At 52.2% G+C, this 12274-nt stretch overlaps 1 protein-coding gene across 1 annotated transcript in view; it reads left to right on the top strand.

The window, feature by feature from the left end:
• The window catches only part of LOC308359688 (nuclear envelope pore membrane protein POM 121C-like), a 29121-nt gene that overhangs the window by 14413 nt on the left and 2434 nt on the right, over positions 1–12274 (top strand). The window contains exons 6-12 of the mRNA XM_080830920.1: positions 5825–5916; positions 6731–6804; positions 7249–7373; positions 7500–7602; positions 7835–8011; positions 8904–10541; positions 12021–12143. Coding sequence (XP_080687046.1) covers positions 5825–5916; positions 6731–6804; positions 7249–7373; positions 7500–7602; positions 7835–8011; positions 8904–10541; positions 12021–12143 — 2332 coding nt within the window. The remainder of the gene's footprint in view (positions 1–5824; positions 5917–6730; positions 6805–7248; positions 7374–7499; positions 7603–7834; positions 8012–8903; positions 10542–12020; positions 12144–12274) is intronic.

Here is a 12274-nt window from a genome sequence, read left to right as displayed (position 1 = left end):
GTGCACTGTTTAGGAATTCTTTGTCTACCTAAAGTCATGATGATGATATGCTACCTTCTAGAAGCTTTATTCTTTGTTGTTGATTTTTTTTAAGTTGATTTTTGTATATGGTAGGAAGTGGCCATCAAAATTAGTGTTTTTCCATTGATATGTCCACTTGACTTAGCAACATTTATTGAAATATTGGACCATCCCTTTCCTGTTGCTGTGTGGTATATATATGAGGATCCATTTCTAGATTTTTTTGTGTTCCATTGGTCTATTTTTCTGTCCTATATCTTTATTTTCTGCGCTGTCCCACACAGTCGTTTAGTTTTGATGTGTAGTAGGATAAGTCATCCAACTTTATTTGTCTCATTCCTCTTCAGAATTGTCTTGGCTCTTGACCCTTTGCATTTCTCTGTAAGTTTAGAATCAACTCATTGATTTCTGCTAAAAGAAAGAATGGCCACTTGCTGAGATATTAAGATTGCCTTTAATCTACCAGTTATTTTGGAGAGAAATAACATTTTTACAAATGTCATTGAATCTTCCAATCCATGAACATTGTATATCTTTCACTTATTTACATCATCTTTAACTGTTCTGTGTAGTGGTTTTACATATTAAACATATTCCTAGATATATTTTTTGATGCTATTATAAGTGGTTTATTAAAATTTGTTGCTGATGTATTCAAATACTACTGATTATCATATTCAGAAAATTTGCTAAATTCCATAATATTCATGTTTTTTTTTTAAGATTTTATTTATTTATTTGACAGAGAGATCACAAGTAGGCAGAGAGGCAGGCAGAGAGAGGGAAGCAGTTTCCCTGCTGAGCAGAGAGCCCGATGCAGGGCTCGATCCCAGGATCCTGAGATCATGACCCAAGCTGAAGGCAGAGGCTTAACCCACTGAGCCCCCCAGGCGCCCCTCATCTGTATGTTCTTTTTTTTTTTTTTTTAATTTATTTGAGAGAGAGCGCGCACATGAGAGGGTTGAGGGTTGGAGGGAGAAGCAGACTTCGCATGGAGCAGGGAGCCCGATGCGGGACTCGATCCCAGGACTCCAGGATCATGACCTGAGCCGAAGGCGGTGGCTCAACCAACTGAGCCACCCAGGCACCCATATATTCTTTAGGCTATTTGTATGTACATCATGTTGTCTACAATGACAGCTTTTTTCTCTCGCTGTTCTCATATTGTTTTATGCCTTATTGTATTTGGTTAAGACCTGAAGTATGATGTTGAATAGAAGTGATCACAAACATCTTTGTTTTCTTTGATCTCAGAGGGAGTGCTTTCCACATTTCCTGTTATATATACTGTTTGATATAGGATTCTTATGGTTGGTTTTTTTGGTTTTTTTTTTTTAAGATTTAGAGAGAGTACGTGGGCTGGGGTGGAGGAAGGGAGAGAGAGTCTCAAGCAGACTCCAAGCTGAGCACGGAGCCCAACGTGGGGCTCGATCTCACAACCCTGAGATCACGACCTGCGCCAAAACCAAGAGTCAGCCACTTAACTGACTGTACCATCAGGTGCCCTGATGTAGATTTTGGGTAGATACTCTTTATTGGATTAAGGAAGTTCCTTTTTCAAGGTTTTGTCATCAGATAACCAATTTTAGGAGTCACTCTATTACATGTTTTTCTATATATTTAATTTCTGCTCTTCTAGATATTATTTTCTTCTTTTTTAAATTTCTATATTTTTTAAGTAGGCTCCATGCCCAGCATGGAGCTGTGGGGCTTGAACTCATGACACGGAGATTGAGACCTGAGCTTGAAATCAAGAGTCAGGTGCTTAACCAACTGAGCTACGCAAGCACTCCTTTTTTTTTTTTTTTCTTTTTCTAAGATTTTATTTATTTATTTGTCAGATAGAAAGAGAGCGTAAGGAAGGAGAGCAGCAGGTAGAGGAAGAAGCACACTCCCTGCTGAGCAAGGAGCCTGATACAAGACTTGATCCTGGGAGGGTAGGATCATGAGCTGAGCTGAAGGCAGATGCTTAAGCGACTGAGCCACCCAGGCATCCCTCTTTCTGATTCTTTTATCCAGATTCTTAGATCACTGGGGTTTTTTTTCAGCCTTTTCCCTTTTCTAACACACACACACACACACACACACACATATATATCTTAAAGGTTATACATTTTTTATAAACCTTAGCTACATCCCAGGCTTGAAATAGAAGTATTTTTCAATTTCATTCCGATCAAATACTTTCTGATTTCCATTTCCAGTTGTTCTTTGATTTCTATACTTAGAAGCACATTGCTTAATTTCAAAACAGTTAATTGTTTCGTTATCTTTCTGTTACTGGTTTTTAGTTAAATTCCACTAGTTCATAGGATGTGCTTCTGTCAGTTCTTGTAATAGATTTGCTCTATGGCCCAGCGCATGTTCACTTGTGGTATGTGTTTCAACTTCACTTGAGAAAAAAATTTTCATGAAGTGCTCACCTAACGGTTTATATGCCTTATATTCCTTGGGGTTTGTCATGTGGCTTGAGGTCTTTTGACCGTTTTGAGGTCATTTTCTCTTCAGATGTTGCCCAATTTTCTCTCCTCTCTCAGTGTTCCAGTACACGTTAAACCTTTTCCTTTTGTCCTGTGTCTGTCTGTGTTTCCCATCGTTTTGTACCCCCCGCCCCCGGTTCTTCCATTGTCTAGTCTACCAATTTCCTTTAGCTCTGTGCTATTTCAGCCTACCCAATGCATTCTTAAATCATTATTGTTATCCTTCTTATAGTTAACCATTTGTCTGCCAGGATTCTCCATATTTTTATTTAAATTATTATAACAACAGTTCTTCTAAAGTCTTGTTCAGTAATTCCGGTATTTGAATCTTCTGTGTCTTCTTCTGATGTCTGCTTTCTTCTTCTGGGTTATTGGTTAAATGTTACTTTCTTATATATTTGATTTTTGTTCCTGCTGTATTCCTCTGTCAGACATTGAAAAAAAAATTTGATGATGACTTGAAGCTCTGAATGATGGTGTCTTTCTCCAGAGAGGTTTTGCTTTTTTATCTTGCCTCTGGCAATAGCTAGGATTGGAGCCGATGACTTCTGTGTGGGAGGACTTGACCTGATTCTGAGTTGGCTGTCAGTTCTGGTGAGGGCTGCTTCATTTCTGATTTCCCCTCTGTCCCTCTTCAGAGCTTGAGGATCCCAACCAAAAGCTTTAGGTCATATTAAGGCCCCGGTACTTTGGAAAGCCCTGAATTTGTTTTTGTCTTTGCAACCACGTGAGACTGCCAGACGCTTCTCTCAGCCTCTCAACTGCAGCTTCTCCTTTTGGAATTGGCGGTCACCGGGAGAGGAAAAGGGGACCTAAACATGGGGATCAGCCATTGGCTCCTCTTCTCTTGTCTCCATGATGTCCCCCTGGCCTGGTAGCTCTTCCTTGGCACCGCCCCGCCTTCACACGTGTAGGGTGCGTCTTCTCCAGTGTTTGCTGCTTGTCCCCAGCGGGAATGTTGCTCTCGAAGGACACAGCTGTTGCCTGAAAGAGGGTCAGGGTTTGTGATAAGCGCCCTCACTGGTGGTGGAGTCTGTGACCTCCCGTAGGAAATGCAGCCCGATACTAACTGCTGTTTGGTTTTCTCAGGAGTTTCCGGTTCCCTGTTCACGTGTGGTATTTGTATCTATGATAAGTTCCTGGAAGTAGATTTTAGGAGAGGAGATGAAGTAATATGAAAGATCTTCATGCTAAAGCTTCTCTTTGAAAAAAACGTGTTGGTGTGTAGTGATTATCTCCAGTAATCAGCAAAGGCGACAGCCCTTACATGCGGCACAGGAGGTAGCAGAGATCTTTGACTCGGCACATTCTCCCGGTGGAACCCTGGGAAATAGCCGGATCTACGGCTGCCCGAGCTAGGAGCTCTAGCTTCGAAATTGTAAAATCAGTGCACATGTTAGACGGGAACCAGTTACAGCGGAAGTGAGCTGGCCTCTGACCTCTATGTGTGTGACACTGATCTCTCCGTGTGTCTAATGAGACTCGTCATTTTCCAAAGTCGGAATAGTTCCTTCCGCCTCCAGCGCGTCAGACCCCAGCTCGGTGCTCTGACCGTGTCCCCAGTTGCTCCTTCACATGTTCTCTGCATCAGCCAGACCAGGACATTTATCATCTTCTGGGAGCACCTGATCCCTTCCTGGAGCCTTCCCTTCCTCGTTCTTTTCCCGCTGTGGGGTGGTGGGTCCGTCCCTACGCAAGCCTGTGCGGCTTGTCTTTCTTCGGGTGCTGTTTGGGGAGTCGTGAAAGGCTCCTCGACATCCCCTCCCTCCTCTACCGATTCCTCTAACCAGCCCTGCATCGTCTCTCCCCCGGGCTCCTGTGTAGACACCTCTGTTCCCTTTTGGTTGATCACGGTCAGCTCATGAACTCTCCTGTCCCCTCTCCACGTTGCCGTTTCCTGGTGACGGAGCGCACTTGCTCATCTTCCGTTGTCAAGTGTAAAGTACAGAACCTCTCTGAAGTGGGAACTCCTCGGCTAAGTAAAAATCGAATCACAGTGCGGAACTAAGTTGACTGCTAGATACGTCGATTGACTTTTTTTTTTTTACGACTTGTTCTATTTCTTGCTTACTTTTCACTTGGTAATGTTCCTTATACTTCCGTGGACTTGCAGGATTCCCGTGTTTACAGGTAAAGATGGTAACTTACTGAAATCGTTTGCCTTTTAATTTTATGGTTTCTGTTTGGTTCGGGGATGTTTTATTTCCTGCCCACATAGGTTTTTCTGTTTTATGGGAATGTTAGTGTGGTTGAAAATTGAGATGGTACAAAGGGTGTACAGTAGAGTGTCCTTGCTGCCTGCCAGTACTTTTATAGAGAGAGGTTTTTGTTTTTGTTTAGATTTATTTATTTTAGAGTGCACGTGCAAGGGAGGCGGGGAGGGAGAGACTCTCAGGCAGACGCCCCGCACAGCACGGGGTTCCATCTCACAACCCTGAAATCGTGAGAGCCAAAACCAAGAGCTGGACACTCAGCCAAGGAGGCCCCCAGCTGCCCCTTACGTGATGTGACTGTCACGGAGCTAAGAAATCCCCAGAAGCTCCTCAGTGAGAAAAACGTCTACGGTGATAGCTCCGTGCTGCTGTGATTAGGCTAAAGACAGAGCGCTGCGCGCGGGTGCTTGCTTTCTGTGGGTTACTTCGCCGAAGGCTACTTTGCAGGAGGGGAGGGAGGGTGGGAACAGAGCGTCTTTGTTATCGGGGGACTGCCTAGTAGCAGAGACGGGGTGTCTGAACCGTTGTCATGTAACAGGAAACATCACAGATGCTGCAAAAGTCATAAATGTCTTGGTAGCACATTTTTTAAAAAAATAAAGTTGGAGTGAAATTGAGAAGGTAATGGAAGCAGGACTAGATTACTGACTTATCTTCGCTATGATAGGGTTTTGGGTGGAGGTTTGGAAAAGTTTCTTAGTTTTATCATTTCTGAGATACTATAGACTTGTATGCGTCATGGCGCTAAACTATGACCGAATGTAACGTTCCATTTTCTAGTGTGTGCGGAAAGTACGCTCCCCGCTTATGTGCTGACTGCCAAGCCTTCCCGTACTCGTTCACATTATTTCTCCCCGTAGTTATTACTGGCAATTGACTTTCCTTCACAAATGTTGTTTTTTGGGGTTTTTTTCCTAGGATTTTATTTTTGAGTAATCTCTGTACCCAACATGGGGCTTCACCCCACAACCCCAAGGTTAAGAGTCACACTGTCTGCCGCCTGAGCCAGTCAGGCACCCCATAAAGAAATGTGTAAGTCACTGAAAAGGAGACTTGATAGGCAGAGTTACATTGTCCTTAGGCTCAGTCGTGTCACTGTGTACCTTTCAGCTTTGGAAGAGAAGTGGACCCAGCTCATCTCCATTATCCAGCCCCGCCTCGTCCCGCTCCCAGACACCAGAGAGGCCAGCAAAGAAAATAAGGTAAGGAGTCCTGACTCGCGGAAAGGAGGGACACGTGCTTGGCTCTTGGGCTTCCTGCGGCTGTGAGTTGGAGAATTACATTGCCATCTAGAAGGACAGTGAGAAGTACCTGCCTGAGTGGCTCATATCTCTGCGGCTTTTCATGCTGACCCTAGAGGCTCAGGCTCTTCCTCATCCCAAAGCCCGAGCAGCCGGGCTATGCAGGGAGGCCCCAGCGAGCACAGGGAGCAGAGTGAGCTACGTCAGGGGTAGGGAAGGCCACGTTCTAGATTGCAGCTGACCCTCTAGGCACCAAAAGTCAACTAGAACGCTGCTCTTGGGGTCAGATATGTGGCAGCTCTCAGGGCTTGGCAGGTTTAAGTAAGGTTTTAAAGGTTGCTGCGTTGTGCCTGCTGTAAGAGGTTTCTCCATGGCATCCGTGAACTGGCTCCCTTTGGCATGTAGGAATTTTCTTTTGATTTCTTAAGTTTTTTGTCCTGGCATACTGCAATCTTAAATTATGATGGTCTGGACTTTGGCTGGTTGGTAGTTAGGAGGGTGTAAGAAGTTACCCAGTATTCTGTGGGGAGGAGTTTTTTGGGTTTTTTTTAAGATTTTTTTTTTTTTTATTTTGAGAGAACAAGAGAGAGATCACAAGCAGGGGGTTGGGGAGAAGCAGCAGACCGCCTGCTGAGCAGAGGGCCCAATGCGGGCCTCCATCTCAAGACCCTGGGATCATGATCTGGGCCAAAGGCAAATGCTTAACCCGCTGAGCCACCCAAGTGCCCAAGTCAGGAGGTGTTTCTAAGTGTACTTGTGCCTCTTCCGCCCGCAGAGAAGACGAACTTTCTCACCGCTCCAGATCTTCAACTCCGCTGGCAGCAGACAAGGAGACCCAGGGAGAAAAAGGTAGGCTGAGAAGCGTGCGAGAGTGGCTTGTGGTGGGAGTGTTTCTGAAGGGTGTGCAGATCGCCGCCGGTCCGAAAACACGGGATGAGCATTGCTGCATGTGGGGCCTGGTAGGCACGGAGCAAAAAGAGCCCGTCTTGTAGTCGGTGGCACGGGCAGGTCTCCATCGCAGCCCGGCGTGACTGCGGGCAGCGGGCAGCAGAGGGGCAGCACCCTGCCCACGGCCTAGGCAATGCCCATCCGGTAGTGAGCACCGGTCTGCCTGCGTTTGGGGCCCTCCTGTCTGAAATAATGTTGGAACAGTACCCAAGACCCCAACCATGGAAGATAGAACCTTTCAGAGGTACCCAGTGAAGTTTTGGTGTGAGAAACGAGGTGGGTAGACAAACCTAGCCATTTCTGGAAGAGAAGAGGAAGAACACAAGTCCTCGTTTGTTTCTTTAGCTGCAGATATGACCACGTGGAAGGCACAGAACTCGTGGAGCTCCCCGCCCACACCCGGCAGCTCAGGGCAGCGCAAGCGGAAGGTTCAGCTGCTGCCCTCACGGCGAGGGGCCCGCCTGACGCTGGTAGGGCTCTGCTCTGTCCGTCCACACCTGCCCGCCCCGGCGCCACGCTCGCAAGCTCTAGGAAGCTAGATGCAGGCTTCCTCCAGCTTCTCTGATTGACAGGCTTCTCATCTTTCTCTCTGGCAGCCCCCTCCTCCCCAGCTTGGCTACTCCATCACTGCCGAAGACCTCGATCTGGAAAAGAGAGCTTCGCTGCGGTGGTTTAACAAGGCCTTGGCCGAAGGGACCGGTAAGGAAGAGCGACCAGCAACACGCTCCGGAAAGGAATTGTTCCCTGGGGTTTTATTTGGATCCTTCTCATCTGAGAAATCCTTTTGGGTCCTCAGTATCAGGAGAACCGTGAGCACCGGCACTGGAGAGGGATTTCCAGATAAGCAGATGCTGAGACCCCAAACGCCCCATGCTCTGTGGTGTACCCCTGGGAGAAAATTGCCAAACGCGGTCTGTCTTCCTTCCTTTAGATGCTGCCTCGAACTGTGTCACCGAGAAGCCCCCTACCACTCAGCCTTCTCTGACGTTTACCCTGCCCGCTGCTGGGACCGCCGCCACCCCAGCCCCCGCCCCAGCCCCAAGCACCAACCCGCTGCTGGAGAGCTTAAAGAAGATGCAGAGTTCCGCCAGCCAGCCGTCTTCCCCGGGTGAGTGGGGGAGCCCTCTCTGCCGCACAGGACACAGCTAGGTTTCAGTCGAAGCAGAAGTCGCACACCCGCCAGCCCCCCGGAAACCTGTGGGAGCTTGAGCCTGTGTGGCTCACCCGTCCCGAGCTGGTGCGTGCCCAAGAGCTTCTGAAGTCTGTGATCGGCAAGCTCGCGGGAAGGGGGCTGCCGTGCTTCAAGCTGGGGTCGGTGGCCTCGTTTTGGCTGTCACGCAGCTCACGTGGCTCACGATTTGAAATTCTTCGCTTCCTGAGCTGCTCTGAGCCTTGCCGTCATCTTTTGTAATACGCGGGTAACAGCTTGCGAGGCGCGAGGCTCTCTGAAATGGAAATGGGCTCACACGGTTAGGGGCCTTTCAGACCACAGGCACAAGAGGACACAGTCCTTTTCCCTCGAGGTGTCCAGGGGTCAGTCACGGCACCGCATGTGCCCGCACTCCTCTGGGCGCACTTGGGCACGCAGCGGGCCGTGCCAGGCCTCGGCCTCTCCCTGAGCCCCGCGGCAGGGGCTCTCCGTCCACAGCTACATGCTCTGCATCCCGCCCGCGGTAGGCAAATGTGGTAAACCGTTCTTGGGTGAGTAAAGGATTTCACTGGACTTGAGTCTGGGTGTTTGGATTTTCCGTAGAGTCCACACATCGATTCTCCGTTTAAGCCAAATCGTATTTTCCCAGTAGCTTACGATCTGTGAAGGGTAGAAATAGTGAACAGCACCTTAATTTTAGGGAGTGGATGCTTGAAGGGTTTGTGGTAGAGAGGGAGTCACATCCGCGGACTGACTCGGCAGCCCTCGCCTGGCCCCCGGCACTAGGCACAGAAGCACTGAGTGCTGGCCCGTCCCAGTATTCAGGACGCGCATTCTCTCTTCTTCCCAGAGTCCACGGCAGTGGCGGCCACTGCGGCCCCTTCACCTCCGAAGACACCCAGCCTTCTGGCCCCTCTTGGCCCTCCACAGTCAGGGCCTCTTCCAGGCACCTCCTCAGACTCCAAATCTGCAGCCACTTTCTTGGGGCTGACCCCTGCTGCATCCCAGACACCAGCCACCGACACCACCGTGTCCTCTCCGGCTCCTCAGGCTGAGACATCTGCCACATCCCCAGCCCCGGCTGCCCCGTCCCCCACCCCCAAGCCGAGTCTTCTGTTGGGAATGCTGAGCGCCGCACCTGCTGACCCCCCCGTGTCGACAGCCCCCAGCGTGTCCTCAGCATCCCCCATGTTCAAGCCCATCTTTGTGGTCCCGCCAAAAAGCGAGAACGAGGACCCCTTGCTGTCCAGCCCCTCCAAGGTCGCCACCACGGCACCTTCCGGCTCGGCCCTCCCTGCACCTGCCAGCAGCCCTCAGCCCACGTTCAAGCCTATCTTTGGCAGCGTGGGGTCCCCTACATCTGCGCCCTTGTCCGCTCCCTTCTTCAGTCAGACCGCTGCCCCGGCCGCCGCTGGGAGCGCTCCTCTCTTCGCCGGCCAGGCCGGTGCCGCCTCAGCCGCGGCTCCCGTGAGCACAGCCAGCACATCGGCCGACTCCGCTTCGAAGCCCGTATTCAGCTTTGGCGTGAGCAGCGTGACCAGCACCACCACCTCCGCTGCCCCACCTTTCCTCTTTGGGGCCCCCCCCGCCTCCGGGGCCAGCTTCACCCCGGCCGCGGCCTCCATCTTCCAGTTCGGCAAGCCACCTGCCGCACCCGCGTCCACGGCCGTCACCACGTTTGGCCAGTCCCTGCCCGGAGTCGTGCAGACCGCCGCCGCCAGCAGCAGCGCCTCCTGCTTCAGCGGGTTTGGCGGCGGCCTCACCACGCCCGCGCCTGCCACCAGCAGCCCACCGGCATTGACCTTCACCGCCGCCGCCGCCGCCACCGCCACCCCGGCCTTCCACGTTCCCTTCGGCTCGAGCACCAAGCCTGCGCTGCCTTCGTACCCGGGGGCCAGCCCCCAGCCCGCATTCGGGGCTGCCGACGGGCAGCAGCAGGGGGCCGCCAAGCCGGCCCTCGCCCCCAGCTTTGGCAGCTCTTTCACTTTCGGGAACTCTGCAGCCCCGACCCCGGCCACGACCCCCGCGCCCGGCCCGGCCCAGCCTGCCTTTGGCGGCGCCGCACAGTCCAGTTTCGGCAGCTTGAAGCCTGCCGCTTCTGCCTTCGGCACCCCTGCCAGCACCCAGCCTGCCTTCGGCAGCGGCACACCTGTGTTCTCCTTTGGGGCGGCCACCACCTCCGGCTTTGGAGCTACGACCCAGACCACCAGCAGCGGGACCGGTAGCTCCATGTTCGGCAGCACAACGCTGTCGCCCTTCACATTTGGAGGATCCGCCGGCCCGGCTGGCAGCGGGGGCTTTGGGATCAACGTGGCCACCCCCGGCACCTCCGGAGCGTTCAACTTTGGCACGGGACAGAGTGGGACCACCAGCGGCACGACCCCTTTCGGAGGAGGCTTGAGCCAGAGCACGTTGGGCGGACCCAGTCAGAGCACACCCTTTGCCTTCAATGTGGGCAGCACCCCTGAGAGCAAACCTGTGTTCGGAGGTAAGATCGGGAATGGCCTTGGTCGGCTGCAGCAGGCGCCGTCGTAAGTGCCAGGATTAGTTTCCTAACTTGGAGAGCTTCCCGGTCTGGCCGGGACAAGGCTGATGGTCAGTGGTTAAATACAGGTTCGGGGAGAAGTGTCCGGGTAGAAGGCAGTGTGTCATGAGTGGCTATGGAGGAGCTTTTCAGGTAGTCAAGGAGGGCAGGCTCTTAGGAAATTTAAGCCAAGTCTACATCTGGGTTGTGCACAAGGGCTGGGAGTGTGGGTGGGTATGTGTGTGTGGGAGAGCGCTTTTTGGGCACAGGGGAGGTGGTGCAAAGGCCCAGGGGCAGGAGCAAGTTCTGCTTATTCAGGAACACAGAAAAGCAAAGTGTGGCTCGAGGATCTGAAAATGGAAATGATCCAAAATGCTGTGCGGAGGCAGGCGGAGTTGAAGGTCATTCAGGGCCAGGGTTAAATTTGGATTTTAAATACGAAGGGAGATCCTTGTAGAATTTCAGGAGAAGAGTGAAGGGATTGTATCTGCCCTGCAGAAGGTGACTTACAAGTTCTCATCCTGATGGTTTCTATTTTTAGATGTGAGAGAAGGTCACAGTGACTGCACTGGGGAGGTGTGTGTACAGGCGAGGGCCTCTCGAAGTGGTTGGGAGAGTGGGAAAAAGAACATAATGAGATTTTGGTAGAATTGCCGGGAAGCTCTGAGCACTGTGGAGAACTAGGTTTATGAATTTGAGGTAAGGCCAGCCCACACTGCTAGGTTATTCCTCAGCAGCGTTCACACGTGAGCACACGGAGGGCAGGGGAGACTCCGCCTGTGTCCGCTTTAGTAGGTTCCCGCAGCGGGGGCGCGGGGGCGCGCTGGGATGGGAGGGCTCCGTGATTGGGGGCCCTCTGGGAACTTGGATGGCCCCTGGTGGTTGTCAGGGGTGACTGGGACGGGGCAGGGGTGGAGGCAGACAGGGAGATGGCAAGGTCAGGAGTGAGGAGGCCCGCCCTCCTCTGAGGGCTGTGGGGAGGCAGTGGCGGGACTGGACAGTGGGCTTCTGGTGGCAAGGGCAGAGGCAGTCCCGTGTGGCCATGGGAAGGTGAGGGGACCCACGGGTCGGGGGCGGTGTTTGGTGGAAGACTCGGGTTTCTGGAGGGAGGGTAAACCGGGAGAGGCGGCAGAACTCAGTGGCGTCAGAGGGGAGTCACATGCTCAGGCTGGAAGGTGGGGTCTGCTGGGCGGCCCTCCTGTGCTCTGGTGGTCGCGGGAGTGCAGAAAGACTCCCCGCTCCTTAGGCCAAAAGGCAGCACTGCGGGGCTTTCGCCAGGCTGTAGCAGGTGGGGAGGGCAGCAGTTCCCACCACTGGGGTGAGCCCGCACGGGGCTCCAGGGCCGAGGTGCCCTGTCGGGACAGCCCCCGGGCTTCAGTACCCAGCGCGGACACCTCTGTGCACTGGCCTAGGCGCTAGTTTCCTGCGGTCTCTCTGTTCTAGGCACCTCTACACCCACCTTTGGTCAGAACACCCCTGCCTCCGGGGTGGGCGCTTCGGGCAGTGGTCTCTCCTTTGGGGCATCCTCAACACCCACCCAAGGCTTTGTTGGCGTTGGACCGTTCGGTAAGCAGCAGGCCTCCTCCTTGCCGGTGTGACCTGCTTCTCCAGCGAGGGAGGGGTGCTTGATAGGTTCTTGGCTCTGGGGGCCCTTGGGAAAGGTCAGGCCCAAAAGCATAAGAAAGATGTGGCTTGGC

The sequence above is a fragment of the Martes martes genome (assembly GCF_963455335.1).
Source record: "Martes martes genome assembly, chromosome: 18".
Taxonomy (NCBI): Eukaryota; Metazoa; Chordata; class Mammalia; order Carnivora; family Mustelidae; genus Martes; species Martes martes.
The sequence above is the reverse complement of the archived record's forward strand: the minus strand, read 5'-3'. Positions and strand labels throughout refer to the sequence as shown.